Source organism: Suricata suricatta, chromosome 16 (assembly GCF_006229205.1).
Source record: "Suricata suricatta isolate VVHF042 chromosome 16, meerkat_22Aug2017_6uvM2_HiC, whole genome shotgun sequence".
Lineage (NCBI taxonomy): Eukaryota > Metazoa > Chordata > Mammalia > Carnivora > Herpestidae > Suricata > Suricata suricatta.
The window spans coordinates 9,781,692-9,799,272 of NC_043715.1; the positions used below are offsets into that span (position 1 = coordinate 9,781,692).

Here is a 17,581-nt window from a genome sequence, read left to right on the forward strand (position 1 = left end):
CCCCCTCTCCTGCTCATGCTCACTCTGTCTCTTTCTCCATAAAATAATAAAAATTTTTAACAAAAGTGCAGTTCTCACCTTGCTGTTTAACACTCCCAAATATTATCCCCTTCCAAACCCACAATCCCAACATAATCAAGATGAAAAGGCTCAAAAAATTTCCCTGACTGGAACACCATTTGAACCTTTCCTTTCTGGGGAATAATTTGACAACTTCCTGTGACTTAAGTGTAGGTGAGAAAGGAGTGTGTAAGAGTAAAGAAGCACCACTCAAAGTATAAACTTCTGGGGAACTCCAGGAATACGGAATAAAGCAGGATTGATTTCATAGGACAGAACAGCAGTGGTTACGACTAAGAACAATCAGCACAGAGTAACAATGAACAATTAATCACAAGCAGCCTCAGACCCAAGGAATTTCAGTGGATTTCATGCATGTACCAAAATATACAGGCACTAGCTGAAAGGGGCATCTATTTTCAGGGTGTTTTTTCAGGCCTTTTTCTGGAACCCAGGCAGACAGAGTAGGGCTGGTCAGTCTGCACTCTGAGTTCAGTCTGGGAGACAACGACAATGAGGGGCAGTGAGCTTCTCTGTGGGTTCGGGGAAGAGAGCCTGGAGGAGCGAGCAGCTGGCTAGGCTTATAGCAATTCTGCACAGCTGGGATCATCATTTTGCAAATTCGGCAAGAGAGTTTTGGAGACAAGAATCGATTTGCTGAGGTTACTCAGTCAGTGAGCAAGGAGGCCAGGATTGGACTCCTAGAAGGAAAATGCTAAGTCAGCAGAACACTCAGGCTGCCCAATTGTGTGACACCGACAGGGTGATAAAGACACCAAAAATCCCTAAAGATCCCTGGAGGCTGGCCTAAGGCAGATGGACAGCGGGGCTGGGGATCAGAGGTCGGCCCGTAGTCAGCTGGCCGGGTATGAGCCATGGAACAGGGATTAAAGCTCTCTGTGGCCTCATCTGTGCTATAACCATGACAATGGCAAGACCGAACATTTATTATGGGCTTCCTGTATACATTCACTGACTCAGTTTTCTTCATTTCTAGATTAGGATTAATAAGAATAGTAGTGAGAATAATAAAGAATAGGTACAATTTCACTGAGTGCTTATTGCATAAAACTCTCTGTTCTAAGAGATAAACACACCTTGGTGTTCCTCATCTGTAGCCTGGGACTAATAATAAGTTGATTATGAACCAGCTGGTAAGCACTTAATAGATTATAAACCTCTGTTCTGAATAGAGCCTGGCACAGAGCAGCCAGCACATGCATTTTATGACCACCTGCTTAGTAAATGACAGCACCCTGGTGCAAGGCACCTTTTGAATTTTAATTTTTTAAAAAATTTATTCTTATTCTTTTGGAAGGGGGAAGGGGCTGAGGGCAGAGGGAGAGAGAGAATCTTAAGCAGGATGCACACTCAGATCAGTCGCACCAGGACATCGATCCCACCAGGGATCATGACCCAGCCCAAATCAAGAACCAAATGCTCAACCCACTGAGCCACCCAGGCACCCCAACAAGGCACTTGTAGGAACAGGGTCTCCCATGCCAGCCTCCCAAGGCAGCTGACATACTTAAGGGACTTGCTGGTGAAGAGCGCTGGAGGAGGGGCACCCACACGAGGACACAGCAGGGCAAAGGCCCTGAAATGAAAAAGTACTTGGCGAAGGTGCAGCAGCAACTGACTGGAAATGACCGGGTGAGGGAGGCAGGGGAAGAAGGCCCAGAGGTCAGTGGGCGTCTGTGGGGAATGCAGGGGGCTGTTGAGCGCTGGGATCACCTGGGAGACATACAGGACCTTCTGTGGGTGCTTAACACGTTCCCTCTAGCCCTTGTTGGTAAAAGTTAGGAATTGGAGGGGCCGCCTTGCAGATGGGGTGGCCTTGACACCCACGTGTCCTTTGAGGTACTCAGGGACTTTCATTCAGCTTCTGCTTGAGCCCGCCACGCGACTGACGGGCGGGGCCCGGACGAGGCCCCGCCCAGAGTGCCTGGACACGCCCCCGGCCCGTGGGGAGCAAGGGCCCCGCCCTCCACACCCAAGGCCCCCGGGAGGACAGACAGAAGCTGGAAGTGGAGGACTGAACGAAATCTTCGCCTTTATTTCTGGGTCGGCTAGGGGGTCGGGGCGGGTCCTACTGGTCTGAGGGCGACTCCAGGTCCTCGCTGTGGGTGCCAGGGCGCTCGGGGCCGGCCTGCGGGAGCCACGAGTCAGGCTGCGGGCCCCGGCTCTCGAGGGCCCTGGCCTTCAGGCCCGCGGGCGGGCGGCTGCCTTTTCCCTGTCCCTCACGTACCCCGCCGGGACGCCCTGCTGTCCATGGGCGCTGACTCTCAGGGACTCCGATGGGACCCCCGCCTTCTCTGTCCCCTCGCCGCCATCGCCGGGCTCCCTACCTCTCCTTTGCAGCCCCTGTCCTTTGGGGTGCAATGGGTTTGGGCAATGTCCTGCCCCCCGAATGTCTCCACCTCCGCCTGCAGCCTGGACAACAGGGGGGCGGGGAGGGGAAGAAGAGAACGAGAGTGGGGCGGCAAGTGGAGGAAGCCACCGAGATCCCGACAAAGGCCGCAGACGCAGAGCAGCCGGGGCGCGAGCGGCCGGGGTGCAAGTGGCGCCGCGCCCAGAGCTCCCGCCAACTCGCCCCAGGGTCGGCCCTTCAGGGAGGGGCGGCTGGAGGCTGGAGGCTGGAGGCTGTGCCGAGGGCGGGGGGGGGGGGGGAAGTTAGCCCATTCCCCTCCTCCTGGCTGCTCCTCTTCAACCCTCTGCCTCTCTCACCCATCGTTCACCATCCGGACGCCCCCGATCTCGGGTGGCGGGCGTAGCTTCTGCTCCACCTCCTGCAGCTTGGCCCGGGCCTGTTTCTCTGTGGGTGGGCGGGGCGTCATGGGCGGGGCCAGGAGCTCTGGCGGCCCCGGCCCCGCCCCCTGGACGGAGTCCCACCTTCAGTGAGCAGCTGCTCCTTGCTGCTCTGCAGGGTATGTATCTCCCAGGCCAGTCGCTGCTTCAGCATCTGCCAGAGAGGAGACCTGTCCGTCTGTCTGCCCTCTCAGTCCCCTCAGCAAGCCCTTACCCGAATTAGGTCATTCATTCATTCGTTCATTCAAGTATTTAACTCCATGTGTATTTCCTGCTGTGGCTGGTGATGGTGGAGACACATTTTTCCAAAGGCTACCTACGTCCTCGTGCCCCTCTCAATCTCTTCTCACTCCCCCCTCCCTTTGCTCTTCCTCAAATACCCAAGGCATGCATCAGCCTCAGGGCCTTTGCATTGCCTTTTCTTCTTCCAGGAGCATTTGCACCAAGATACCTGAATGTTTTCCTCTTTTTATGTTTGTATTCAGATGTCACCTGCTTAGAGAGTCTTTCCCCACTGACATTACATGATCTATCTACCTATTTTTTTGTTTAGAGTCTGAGTAAACCCCCCGCCCCCACCTCCCAACCATCCTGGGGACAGCAAATACTTGGCCCCTTTGGCTCCCCACAGTCTCCTCCTGCTGGATGCCTCCAGCAACATTAGTAGAATGAAGGGATAATCAAACCATGGCCTTTTCAGGGTCCCCGTCTGCCACCGCAAGGGGAGCGAAGTCCAGGTGGGCAGGAAGGAAGCAGGATGGTGAGCAAAGGCTACTGCAGGAGTCCGGGCCACGGACGCTAGGCGTGGCGATGGGGGATGGTGACAGGTGGCTGGATTTAAGGTAAAAGTTAAAGGGCTGACTAGGAAGAAAGGAGTCAAGGACTACTCCAGGGCATTGGGGCTGAGCAGTGGGTGGACACTGAGCCAGCCCGGAGAGGAGGCGCTTTGGTTGGAGGTAATGAGGATGGCTCACGTGCAACTCCCAGAGGTCCTTGTGCTGACTCATCAAAGTCTCCAGCTGTTCTTCAACCTGAAACCTAGGGGCCAAAACCCAGGAATGAGAGGGCACATGCTAGGCTGACACTGACACTGACACTCAGCCTGGCCCAGTCTGGGGATTCCTCTGGGGGACCTTTGATCTGTGCCTGGTGCTCCCTCTACTGGGAGCCCGTTTATGGGCTTTGTCCTCCAAGCCTTGGTTCCAACAGCTCCTGTTCCAACAAACTCTCCCTGGTGCGAGCCCCACTCCCACGCCCAGCCAGTGCCACATTAGGCCCAGATGTGGGGTTACCCCGGCTTCCTCCGTCGGCAACTCTCTGTAACCTGAGAGTTAGGGACAGACATTTGCTCCGTGGACCCCTGCAGTATGTTCTTCCCGGAAGGAGAAAGACAGCTCTCAGGCACAGTCTCTAACTAAGCCCCCACTTCCTTCACCAGGAGGGGGGCATGGTGGTCTGTTCATAACCCGCATCATTCTTTCTTCTGTGACAGAATGTGCGGCATTATGGGCCTCTGTTTGAGATGATCACCCTGTCCATCCTGTCCCTCAGCAAACCACGCCTTCCTAAGAAACTTCTGTGAAGGGTGCAGGAGTTCAGCTTAAGAGATTCTAAAGTCCCAATCTGAGTCTTGGATCTGCTATTCTACTGTGACCCTGGACAAGCTACTTAACCAGTCTGGGTCTCAGTTTCCTCGTATGTAAAATGGTGGGAGTGGTGGGAAGGTGACAGTGGCCCTTAATTCCTGTCCTTGTCAGTGTGAGGATTAGAAAACTGAACATAAACTGCTATGTGTGGTGTGGTTAAGCATACATCCACTTTATCGCTGGGTTTCCTACACAGTTAAAATCATGGTCCACCGGGGTGTGAGACCTCTGGTCCCAAGAACATGTTAAGGGAAGGTTCAAAGGATGGAGGTGGATAGAGAGATGGTTGGTCGGACGGTAACTGGATGGGTGAGTGGCCGACAGAAAAGAGGATGGCTGGCTGGAGAAATGACATGTGGAGGGACAATGGCTGGACAGAGAAATAAAAGAAGGATTCCTAGAAGGATAAATAGATGTCTGGATGGGTGGTTGGGTGAAGACATAAACAGCCAGATGAATGGGTGATTGGAAAGATGGAGTGAGGGTGAATGGGTATTTGCACGGATGGAAGATCATTAGGTGGAAAGCTGAAGACATAACGGCTGTCTGTCTGTCTGTCTGTCTGTCTGGAAAAGCGCTGCATAGATGTGTGGATGAATGGATGGATGGGTGGGTAAATGGATGGCTGGGGGGCCCTAAATGGGCAGATTAATAAACAAATGAACAGATGGATGGTGGGGAGAGCTGAATAACCAAGAGAAGATTTAGAATAACACCAGTGGTGAAATTTGCTTAATAAAGAAACTAGCAATGAATGTTTAAATGAGCCAATTAATCTCAACACCATCATCTGATACCAAGATGAGGGGGGAGTCTCACGTCCAGCTACTCTACAGAAAGGAAAAATGAGAGGTATGTGTCCAAGGTGTACATTCCCTAGCTCTTGACCCCTCCTCCTTCAGACTAGGAACAAAGTAGGGAAGAGGTGGGCAGGACCTCTTACCTCTGAGCTCCACTTTCTTCCATCTGGCAGTGCAGCTGGAGGATCCGCAGTGCCTCTGTGGGGAGAGGAACCAAGGGAGCCCTGTGTGAACTCTCGAGGAGTCAGGGATGGGGACACAATGGCCCCCACATCATATCACACAGCAGAGGGCACTCAGAGGCCTTTAGTGTCTACGTTGAGTCAGGGGGCAGCCAAGGGAGAGATGTGAGCAGAGAGGCAAGCATCCTGACTCTGGTTTCAGGGGGATTCCTCTAGCTATTCCGGGAACTGTGGGCTTTTGTGGGCAGAAGTGGGTAGAACAATGAAGACAGCTGATAAATACCTTGCTTTTTGCTCAAGACCTCCTCTAGGTGAGCTTTCTCTCCATTCACTGGAAAACACAGTGACACTCTGAGCTGCCAGGGGCCATACCCAGAGCCCCCACTGACACTTCATGCCCAAGGCATATCAAGGTGACAGACGGTAAGGTGTAGTGCCAGGCCAGTGTGGGCAGTATCTTCTTGCCACCCACACCCAGTCTCCTACGGGGGGCCATCCTGATCCTGTTCCTCCCTCCCAGTGTCCACATTCTCTGTAAACACCAAAGAAATGAAGACTGGACAATGCACAGGGTTTATACCAGTGGGATAGATGACTAGAAATAAATGTCAAGTGGGAATAAAAGCTGTGAAGAAACAAATCAAGCAGGAAAGCGACAGTGACAGACAGAAGGTGGTATTCTATACTTAGATGGGGCACTGAGATAGACCTGTTAGCATGAAGTTTGGGCTAACAGCAGAAAGGTGAGGAGACAGCAAAAGGCAACCTGGATTATAGGGATAAGAGCACTGCAGGTGGAGGGAACAGCCCATGCAAAGACCTTGAGGTGAGCAGAGAACATCAGCAGTGCTCATAAGATCTCTGGGTCCCTCTTTTGGTGCCACTTACAGGAGTCCAGTTCCCTCTGCAGGCTCTCCCAGAGAGCTTGGGCTTCTACCAGTTCCTCACTGGATTTCTTCTTTGCTAGGCCAATAAAAAGAGAAGGCACGGTGTGAGTGCAGCCTCAAACCCTGCTATTCTCTTGCACCCCGTGACTCTGCAGACTCATCTTTTAGGAACCCACAGGTGCTGGATGTTACAGCTCAGGAAGTAGAGCCATTCCAGGTCCAGGTTCTTCCTGTCCAGCTAGGAAGCCTACATCCTGGCGTTTACCTTGCTGAAGCTCATTAATCCGGTTAATCAGGTCTTCAATCTGTGGCTCCAGGCTTCCCTCTGCAGAATGAAAGAAAGACTGAGCCAGAGAAGAGAGATACCTGGCAGTCTCAGGTAGATGGAGGTGGGTGGGCGTGGGCACAGTGTCTCTGATACCAGCAATCAAAACGCATTTATTGACCTCCTGCTATATGTCGAGCTCTGTGAGAGGCACCCTTGTGGGGTGTGCATTCTGCATGGGAAAATGGACATTTAACAAACATATATGCTATCAATATGGGTGAAAGTAACTGCAGTGGGTAGAAATAAAGTGAAGCAAGGGGTTGAAGAGTGAAAGGGTAAAAGGTACTTCTTTATATGGAGGTGAGCAAAGGGAGCCCTGACCGTTTCATGGGGGGGGGGGCAGAGAGACAAGGGCAAAGCCCCAGAAGTGTGAGTGAGTGATGCAGAAGCCCAAAGTAATGGCTAAGGGGCTGGCGTGACTGGCGTGAGCCTAGTGAGCAAGTCAAAAGTACCTGGGGTCAAGGTGGGGAGAGTGGGATGGCAGACCACGCAGGGCCTCCTGGGGCATGCTGGAGGCTTCTAGATGTGATTTTGAGTGTGGCGGGAGCCAGTGGAGCTCTCCCACCTGCTCCAGCCTGTTGAAAGCCTGGCAGTCGCTTCTGCCCCTCCGACTGTGGTATCGGCCTCATTTGAGAAATGGGAAAAATGCCTTCCTCCCGTGACAGGGAGATCACTCTCTCCCTAGGGAACCATTTCCAACTTCTCACAGCCCCAATTTCAGTACTCTGTATGGAGAAGACTTCCTCCGCATCCCTCTCTGGCTTCAATCAGCCGCACAGAATTGGGACAAAGGCTTCCCAACCCTTGCTGGGTCTCACTACCAACCCTGACACCCTGGAGTTCTGGAGTTAATAAACTCAAGCCCTTGCCTTTCTGAGGCCACCAACTCCATCCCGGAGGCTTCTAGGAGCCCGAATGCTCTCCAAGGTGCTGATTACGATAACAAATCCTGAGTCTTCATTTTATTGCAGACGGTCGTGAACACTCTGCATTTCCAATCCTGTAAGCTCTCTGCCTAATTTTAGCCTAGGCAGCAGCCCCAACCACTTCTGCAGGTGGTCATGGGGGTGGGGGACAGTGTGCAGGGCAGGAGGAAGGAGCAGTTCTCTTTTATTTGGAACAGACCAAACAGACCGATGGATCATAGTATTTAAGTTGCAGATGGGCTGGGGTGGGAGTCAAACCTCAAACCTAGCAGCACTCTGCCCCAGCCCTGATGTAGGCTGGCATCTAGGCCCCCTCAACAATGGAAGCAAGGTACAGCCATTTGCATTGTCTCTTGCCATTTGTATATAAAAAGAGAGGACAAAGAATATGTACCCATGAATGTATTTTTTTTTTTTTTAGCTTTCTGGAAAAATACCTAAGAATTTAAAAATAGTTGCTGCTAGCCGTTGGGTCAGGGACACGGACAGCTGGTGTTTGTGTGTGTGCAAGAGTGTGCCCATGGGTGCAAGAGAGTGGGGTTTTCCATCCTCTTATACTTCTTGAATTTTGAAGCTATATTTTTAGTTCAAATAATTAAGTTGTATAGGAGAATGTGCAATGGGATAATTTCCCAAGGTTGTGAGTTGAGGGGTCTGGGGTTGAACACATCTGCCTGACTCAAACCCCAGGCTGAGCCTCAGACACAAAGACATGCATGACCTTTGTGCAGCTTTTTCACCATTGCCAGCAAGTCTTCAGGCACCTTCAAAGGCTTGGTCTGCCCTGTGGAGATGAAAACCACAATTTCAGGAGGGAGGGAAGGCCCAGGCCCATCTGGGAAGGGACGAAGGAAGGCGCAGACAGCCCTGACCCAGAACTGAGGACAGGCTGAGAGGCAGGTTTCCAAACAGAGCCGGGCTCCTGCAAGACCCCATCCCTGGTCCCTGAGGTTTGTGATGTGTGCTGGATGAATCAGGACTCCTCACATTCAGCTTCTCCTAAGAGGTCAAAGGATACCCCAGCATCGCCTTAATGAAATGAAACTCAGGGATGAGAGGAGGGGACACATTTTTGCTGCTGCTGCTGTTTAGAATCAGTATGAAGTTCAAACTGATGCAGTAGGGCAGAAAGATTTCAGATAATTTTAAAAAAGCATTATAGGCCACGATTTGCAAATTCCTAAAGACTCAATGGGTCTGGAATGCCTTGGTGGCTTGGTCAGTTAAATATCTGACTTTGGCTCAGGTCATGATCTCATGGTTCATGAGTTCGAGCCCCAAGTCGGGCTCTCTGCTCTCAGTGCAGAGCCTGCTTCAGATCCTGTCTCCCTCTCTCCCTACCCCTCCCCTGGCCTCTCTCTCAAAAATAAATAAACATAACCCTCTATTATCTAACTGTATTATAATATGAAAAAATTAAAAATAACAACATATTTTTGAAAGGAATCAATAGTCTAGGATATGATTATTAATGAATGCTAACATCAAAAAAAGACAACCAGGTATTATGAAAGATTGCAACACCACTTAGGAAGGATTCTTGCCAAACAAAACAAAACAGGAATCTTACCAGGTTTCTATACCTAAATACCAATTCAGAAGAAATAAAAGGGGCAGGGAAATATGTTAAATGAGACCATGGGAATGCAATCAGTGTCATCCAGATGCTGGAAAACTCCACAGGACAATTTGGTTTCTGCAACAAATACAGTGCAAAGAAAAAAAAAAAAAAAGAGGGAGGGGGGAAACTCTATTAATTATAAGAGACTTGACACAAGTACCACTCAGTGTTATTTGTAAATGTATCCAATTGTATCCAATGTATTTGGATCTTGATTCCAAAACACTTTTCACCATCTATCCTTCTATATGTATTTAACACCAGCCTGTGTCACTTTAAAAATTGTAAAAAGGGGGTCCTGGGTGGCGTAGTCGATCAAGTGTCCAACGCTGGATTTTGGCACAAGTTTTCAAACTTTTTCATTTTTGCCAAAACGACAGGCAAAACCAGTATTATATTTCAAACTTTTTGGTAGTAAATATTTAAAAAAAATTACTCAAATCCTCTAAATCAGAAATTCCATTATCTCAGAATCTATCTTAAGAAAATAAAGGATGGTGGGAAAATTGTTCATTGCTTCTAATCTTAAAAATCTGAAGCAACCTAAAGATATCAGAGTTAACTATAGCACATTCGTAGGATGAAATCTTTTGCAGCCATTAGAAATAATGTTGTAATTCAGGGGTTCTTTCTTAACCTGACTTTATTAAATTTTGTTAAAATGTTTGGTGGTCTGTTCACTCTTTACATCTTTTTGTCTTGTCTGAAATCCTTTACAAATTAGTATGCATTAATTTAATTATGCATTTGAATTTTTACTTACTAAGCAAATGTAGAAAAAGTTAGACTAAAAGTAAAAGCTTCCTTCTTGAAGTCACTCCCCTTCCCAGAGGTAACTACCGACAATAGCTTGAACACACTCAGACCTTTCAGTAAAATGGATTTTATGTATTGCTTTAATTTTTACTTTCTTACCCAAAAAAACATTCAGATACTACAGACATAAGTGAAGTTAAAAATGAAACTTCTCCTTCTCTCCTTGGCCCTATATCTTATTGCTTTCCTCTGATATAATCAGTAATAACAGGTTGGTATGTCTCCTCTGGAGATTTTTTAATTTGTATAATACTCTTTTAATATTTGGAGGTGAGACAAAAATTAAAGCTACTTTATTAACAAGGGGGGAGTATTTCTAATGATTTGTTTTCTTCTTAGTAGGCCATGTGAAAATTTCCAAATGCACCCGGGAGTAGAGAGGACGCTATGATGAACTTTTGATTTATGCGTTGCTGAGGTCTGACAACCATTTGCTTCAGCTACGTTTTCCTGTGCTGAGGTGTTTCCAAGCAAGCCCTATGCTGCACTACACTTCATCCCCAGATATTTCACGAAGAGTCTCAACTCCCTGAGGACACTTTCCTAGAGGACTCCAAACCTGTAATCACACCAAGATTAACAGTCATCATGTGATACCATCAGTGCCCAGATACTGTGATTGTCTCCGTGCATTTTACAGCTGGCTTTTGTAACCATTTCTGCCAAAGTTCCATCTGTTTTTCCTCTCCTCTTCATATCGAGTCCGAGACATCGTGAGTTATCAGCACGTCTTTTAAATAATCAGACCAACATCCTGATGACAAATTTTAGAAATGTATATTATCAAACGGCCTGTACAGCATGAGTCCCTTTTAACATTTTATTTCGAAATAATTTCAGATGTACATAAAAGTGGTAGAAAAAGGCCCCAATGCTCCTATTTGCCTTTGTATCAGATTTCCCATTTGTGAGCATTTCTGTAACATGAATTGCAGGCATCATGGCCCATTATTCCGTAATATTCCAGTGTATATTTCCTAGATACAAGGAGGCTCTAACCATAGGTAAGCACAGTATAACCATCAAAACTAGGATGTCAACATTGCTTAATATTGATATATGATCCTCAGATGCCATTCAAACATTTCCCTCTTTCTCTTATATTTTAAAATTATAGAATACATTTCCCTGAAAGAAAAAAAAAATATCACAAAATACCTCCACCACACTCCTAAAAACTTCTGTCCCTTATTGACAGTCATTAGTTCGGCTTTTAGCTTCAGACACTGTTCTGTACACAACATACATAGGGGCTCTTGTCGACACTGTCCCTTTGTTTTTTTTTAAATCCCAACTTGCTTTCCTCTCATAAAACTATGATTGCCGTTGGAGCTCATTCTGTGTCAATAAACCATGATCTTATGCCTTTAAAATCAATTGTTAAGTATATTCAGTGAAATTGGATCTTTTCCCCTACTGCTTAAAATAACGTCCACCACTCGAGCATTCCAGGATATGCATGGACATACTAAATCCAGCCATTCCCGATTGCTCCACGTGTTTTACGTCCGTCCACTACACTCCAATGATCCTTTGTGGTCTACACATCTGCATATTCTGATTACTGAGCACAGTGACTAAAGACACGGGATAGTATTTTAGATGCTAAACATATTCTTCCAAACTGCTTCTGCAGAGTCTTTACTGGTCAGTTCTGAGTGTGGCAAGAGACAGGCCATTTCACCATCGAGTAATCAATACGAGATGTCTCTCTTTTTCAAGCCATTTTCAACGAGCTAGAATGATAACTTGATATGCTTCTCAATTTTCTCCCTTGCTGGTGAAGTTAATAACTTCAATTTTGACTAATTTGAAAACTTGATGCTAAAATAGTTTTCAGTGCAGTTGTTATTATCCTAAGGGCTACAGTAAGTGCTCAATACATGAGATCTACTTGCAGCTTTCTTTGTCTGTTCTTTGCTGAGAAAGCTGGCCCTCCACGTGTAGCCCTTATTTAAGAGAGCTCTTCCTGTCATTAATTATCCATATGTTACAAAAAAGAAAGTTACTGAGCGCCTACTATGTGCCAGGCAGGCCTTGTTTTAGGTGCTAGAGAAAGAAATAACAATAAACAGGTGAACAGTCACAATTATTGATGATGTCTGCATAGATAGATCTGGAAAGATGCAATCCAACATGTTACTAATATAACGGTTTGAAGAGTGTGCAGAAACGGGGGCAGCGATAGAGCAGAGAGCAGAAAGTCAACTTTTGAAACAAGAGTGATGGGTACTTGTGTGTATTCCGAAAATGTCTGTAACAAAAAAATGTTAGTGGGATAGTGGCGGCTCACTATCTTGGGAGATTTTCTTCTTCCGGCCACACTGCTATTTCTGATGATCTCTAGGGAGTATTTCCCCTTTCCCTAGGATGTGGTCTATCATAACTGACAAAATGCTGCGGAGAAAAGCAGCTGTCCATGGGAGAGGCCATTCTCCATTAAGACCTAAGAGTCCACACGAAATGGGACCTGGGCTGGGTGTGAAACGGTACTGGGGAATTACCGTGGGTTTTCTCCAGTGCGGAGGCAGCTGGGTGATTTTTGAGACAACATCCACCTCCATTTTTTTGTTTTTGTTTAAAGAGATGCATATTGAAATATATAGTCTATTGTTTCTTCCAAACATTTAAATCAACATACCCAACAAAGTTGACGGGAGTTAATCTAGATTGAGAATATGCGTGTTAGTTGTCTCCCCTTTGATGGAGAGTTTTTTTTTTATAGAAAGCTTACGTTTTTACTTTCTTAGTACCAATATCAATACTTCGTTATTGTTAGGGGACAGAGCCTCCCTCCCTCCTGCCCTGGTGGGGAGAGGCCTGCTGCCCTCCCTACCTTCAGCCTCCTCGGTCTCCTCCACAACTTCCAGCGGCTCCATTTCCAAAGGCTCTAACTTCCCCGCAGTTTTCCACGTTGGGGTTTGAGCTTGCGGGTGACTCGGATGACAATTGGTTAAAAAAAAAAAAAAAAAAAACCCAACCTACGCGAGGGTTACAGGCGCTCCAGCGCGCATGCGTGTAGTGCGTGTCTGCCCATCGGTTGACCCGGGTAGAGGAGCAATGAGGTTTCAGCTCTAGCCAGGTGCCGACAGCGCGCATGCGTACACCCAGAGGCCCACCGAGGGAAGCGCAGGCGCAACTAGAGCACACCTGGGTCTTAGTTCGGTTGAGGAATGAGTGCTGTGCACACACACACACCTTGGGGACGGCTTTCCCTCTCTGGGTTGCCGTGTTGTGCAGGCTGTCAAAGTCTGGGACACATATACATGTGCTGTGCGGTGGTACACAAGAGTTCAAGTCCCCTTCCGTTTCCAAAGCCTCACGAAACCGCCTAGGCGATGCTTCCTCCGTTTCACGGAGGGATGCAAGGAGCCGGGGAAACGGAGCGCACCTCCTGGGTAAAAAGTCTGGCTCTCAGCCATGTGCAAAGTCAGGTGCTCTGCCTGGGATACATGGACAGGCAGGCCCCTGGCGGCTACCTTCTCACTGACAGCAGCAGCAGCTGAAGGGTTGGAGGCCACTGCCGACAAGATAAGGATGAAGTATGGGAAGGGCAAAGGAATGTCCTCCTGGGAACTGGTTTTAGGTCTTTTATGTATACTTCTTTCTTTAAAATATCCCCAGGCTCGTTCCAGCCTTAGGCTGGCATTTCCAATTCCAGAGCCTCTGTGAGCCCCCCATAGGGCCCTTGGCCAGCCCTGGACCCTCAGGGCTGAGAGCCCATCAAGGAGGTGACTCCTGATGCAGGACAGGGGGTGTGGTAGAGGAGACAGCCCCTCACAGAGGCTAGAACATCATCCAAGCAGAGGAGGTGAGGCAGAGGGAGAGAGAGGGAGGCAGAGGGAGGCCCAAGGATTTCCCCCAGAGGGGGAGGTGCACGGGAAGGCGGCCTCCCCCCTGCCCCTCCTTTGCCCCATTTCCAGGGTGGAGACAGAAGGTAAAGCTAAAGGTGGTGGTTCCCAGTGCTGCTCAATCTAGCAGCTGCTCAAGGTCCAGTGAACAAGCCGTTATGGGAAGGCTGGTCCGCAGAGGCGGCGGGGGCTGCCGGGGGTGTGGAGTACTTGGGTGGGTAGCGGATGAAGAGCCGGTCCTCCTCTTTCTTCACCCAGCGCAGGAGTTTGGTCACTACCAAGATGGCACCTGCCTTTGTCACCAGGGGGCTGAGGCAGGTATAGAGTTCAAATTTGGAAGTCACCTGCAGGTTTGAGAGGGGACACAGTCAGCGGAGCCAGAGCTGGTCATGCCCAGTCCTGTCCACCCCACCCTAGCCCCATGCCTGTCTCCTGTTTGGAAAACGCAGGTGGCCAGGGCTCCCACCTGGTGCTATGTGGTCACTGGGTGAAAGCCAGGGGCTTTCAGTTGAGCCAAGGAATCGGCTGGATCTAATGGCTTCAACTGGGTAATGCTGGATGTGTGTGTGCGTGTGCGTGTGTGTGTACACTTCCCTGATCTCAGTTTGCTCATCTGTGCACCAAGTATAACAACAACAGTGCTTAATGCTTACTAAGCAGTTGTTGGAGGCAAGCTCCACATTCTCCCTCTAGAAACCCACATGGCCTGCCACCTCCCCCTTAAACGCCATCTCTTCAGTGAATCATCCCCTGACAACCCAATTTAAAATCCCGGGCCTGTGATATCTTGGTTTTGAAATGCCATTCTCCACTAAAAGGTACAAGGGCTCATTAGACAAATGGCTGATTCCAGGACGGGCACGATGAGCCGGGAACATCATGTACTGAGGTTGCTTCAACACTGATGGAGACATTATCAGAAAGACACAGGGGCCACCTGGCGACATCAGAGACCGTGCGAGCACCAGAGTGAGTGACAGAAAAGTCAGCCCACTGAATTAAAGAAAAATCCATAAGGTCATATTGATAGAAAATTAAAAATCCAACAAATAGGGCAAGGAAAAGTTCTTCCATCTAGTAGTAGAATCTCAACCAATAAATGTAGAAGGGATGACGAAGTGTGAAAATCACTAGCTGGTAAACACGAAAGTAGAAACTACTGCAGACAAGAATCATCAATGGACATTAAAATTAGTAGATGAACGTATGATAAAAAAAAAAAAAATCTGACGTAATCGCCACAAGGTATTTGCTGGGGACGAAGGAGGAAGAACACTCCAGGGGAGAAATCTGGGAGATGCCACGTTGACCAAGTGATCGAAGGTGGCATCAACAGTGGGAAAGCTGATATTGTGGACCCCCTGATAGGATGCAGAGAAGGGCACATCACTCACTCGGGGGATAGTTCTGCTGAAAACGCACGGTAAAATACCAGGAAAACCCAAGTTGAGGAACATTCTGCAAACGAAGTAGCTGGTACCCTTGAGAAATGCCAAGGGCAAGCAAGACAAAAAGGACGGAGACAGAGGGTTTAGAATAAACGAGACTAAGGAGTGAACAACAAATAAAGCCAGCAACGATCCTAGGCTGGATTCCCGAGCAGTCAAGGGCATTAGTGGGACAACTGGTGAAACCTAATGAAGGCTGTGGCTTAGATGGTGCTGTACTGAGGCTAATTTCCCGATTTTACTAAGAGCCTGTGGTTAACATCTGGAGAAACCAGGTGAAAGCCTTACTTATGGTAATTATTTGTACTGTTTTGCAGCTTCTTTCTAAGTCTGAAATTGCTTAAAAATGAAAGTTAAAAAACATTTAAAGTAAAAGAAAATCCTCAGGTGAGAACACTGCCTGATACACAACAGATGTACAATACGTTATTTACTATACGGTACCAAACGGCAGAGCCTCGGGGCAGGTGCCGTTTCCAACGGGGTCACCTTGACCAAACTCCCTGAATAGCTGACCCTTAATAAACCCACGGGAGGTGAGGAGAGGAGCCCGGGAGACCCCAGGGGGGATACCCCGGGCAGAAGGCACAGCCTGGGACCAACCCTGTCACGTTCAAGCGCGCTGGGGGCCCAGAGTTGACGCGTGCACTGGTGCACACACACACACAGGCAGGGCTAACCGGGAAGCAGCAGGCACACGGATGGTTGTCAATGCGACCTCTTCAGAGTCAAAGACCCTGGATTCTGGAACAGGGGGAACAATGAACAGAATGACGGGGCTACCAGAGGGCTGTAGGCCCGAGATCCTCCTGGGTTTCACAGACACACATGCAGTGTCAGGAACGGTGACGCAGGCCAGAGCAGAGCGTGCTTGATGGAGGCTGTTGTGGTCGGGGGGGGGGGGGGGGGGGGGGGGGGGGGGGGGGGGGGGGGGGGGGGGGGGGGGGGGGGGGGGGGGGGGGGGGGGGGGGGGGGGGGGGGGGGGGGGGGGGGGGGGGGGGGGGGGGGGGGGGGGGGGGGGGGGGGGGGGGGGGGGGGGGGGGGGGGGGGGGGGGGGGGGGGGGGGGGGGGGGGGGGGGGGGGGGGGGGGGGAGGCTTGAAGTCGGGAGCTAACTCTTTCAGACCCTGAGCCAACTCACCCAGGCCAGCAGCGTCTCCCTCTCGGCCACGTGGTAGATGAGGCGCAGGGGCCTGGAGGGGCTGTGAAGGCGCGCGTGCAGGCGGTGGTACAGGTCCGACAGGCGCTGCCGTTCCTCCTCCCTGCTGTACGGGGCCTCCAGCTCAGGGCTGCGGGGACCGAGAGAGGGGAGGCCAAGGTCAGTCAGAGGCCTCCTTGGCTGGCCCGTCTCCCCTCAGTCTAGGAGTTCCATGAAATGAGGGAGCCGAGCCCCTCATTGGACCTGAGGGTTCTCAGGGGTTGGAGGCGCAGCTTCCCCAGCGAACCAGGGTTCCGTGAGTACCAGGGCCCTCTGCTCCATTAGACTAAGGGATTCCTTGAGCCTCCCTCATCAGATGCACACCCATTCTCTTCCATCTTTCTAGAAAACGCCTGGCTCTCTCCCGCCTCGTGTCAAGGAGAAGAATCTTTTAGTTAGAGAAACCTTCCTGCCCAGACAACTGCCCATAGGGTCAGGGCCTACCTGGTAAACTGAGGCAGTTGGCGGTGATGGTCAGGGATATCCAGCGGCTTATAGAGGAAGTGTCGGAGGCCCGGAGCCCCCACAGCCTGCACGCTGTAGGCAGGCGCACTGCTTGATGGGGCATTAGAGAAGCGGGCAGCCTCCCGGAGAACACGCATGGCCCCGAGGGTGTGCATGCCCTCCTCTACCAGGCGCCGGCAGGTAGCCATGTCATGGAAGGCCTCGGGGTCGGTGCCAAGCAACAGCAGGCAGACGGGCATGGCATCCAGGCGAGCCACGTAGGCGTAGAAGAAGCCATCCGGGTTGAAGCGGGGCAGGCACACAGGTGCCCATGCCTCTCCTGCCGCAAAGGCCGGGGCCCCCACCCAGTCGAGCAGCAATTGCAGGTCGGCTGGGTCCAGGCGGCACTCGGCCAGCACAGTCCGCTCCTGGGCTGCCGTCACCAGTCGCCCTCCGATCGCCAGCACTGACAGCGCCAGGCCGGGCGCCGTGCAGCGTCGCAGTAGCGCGCCCAGCGCGTCCCGCAGCGGGCGCGCCAGGGGCACGCAGCGCACAGCGCCCAGGAGCA

At 50.2% G+C, this 17,581-nt stretch overlaps 2 protein-coding genes across 5 annotated transcripts in view; both read right to left on the reverse strand.

The window, feature by feature from the left end:
- Nucleotides 1-1,384: 1,384 nt before the first annotated feature.
- Nucleotides 1,385-12,992, reverse strand: SYCE1L (synaptonemal complex central element protein 1 like). 4 transcript variants are annotated; one of them, XM_029925336.1, is made up of 11 exons: nt 12,911-12,992; nt 8,359-8,421; nt 6,649-6,708; nt 6,385-6,459; nt 5,780-5,827; nt 5,458-5,512; nt 3,843-3,906; nt 2,953-3,022; nt 2,788-2,867; nt 2,309-2,493; nt 1,385-2,209 (listed from the first exon to the last, which is right to left on the reverse strand). In XM_029925336.1, exons 1-11 carry the CDS (start codon nt 12,951-12,953, stop codon nt 1,939-1,941), a joined length of 1,014 nt encoding a protein of 337 aa, XP_029781196.1. In that variant the 5' UTR covers nt 12,954-12,992; the 3' UTR covers nt 1,385-1,938. The 4 variants fall into 4 exon arrangements, with proteins under 4 accessions (XP_029781196.1, XP_029781197.1, XP_029781199.1 ...); XM_029925337.1 differs by having other exon boundaries at nt 2,089-2,209; nt 2,409-2,493; XM_029925339.1 differs by having other exon boundaries at nt 2,089-2,209; nt 2,409-2,493; nt 2,788-2,875.
- Nucleotides 10,830-17,581, reverse strand: part of MON1B (MON1 homolog B, secretory trafficking associated) — a 10,702-nt gene continuing 3,950 nt past the window's right edge. Inside the window, exons 5-7 of the mRNA XM_029925340.1 lie at nt 17,014-17,581; nt 16,513-16,660; nt 10,830-14,269 (exon numbers count right to left, since the gene is read on the reverse strand). Of these exons, the coding sequence (XP_029781200.1) occupies nt 14,060-14,269; nt 16,513-16,660; nt 17,014-17,581 (926 nt within the window). The 3' untranslated portion in view covers nt 10,830-14,059. The remainder of the gene's footprint in view (nt 14,270-16,512; nt 16,661-17,013) is intronic.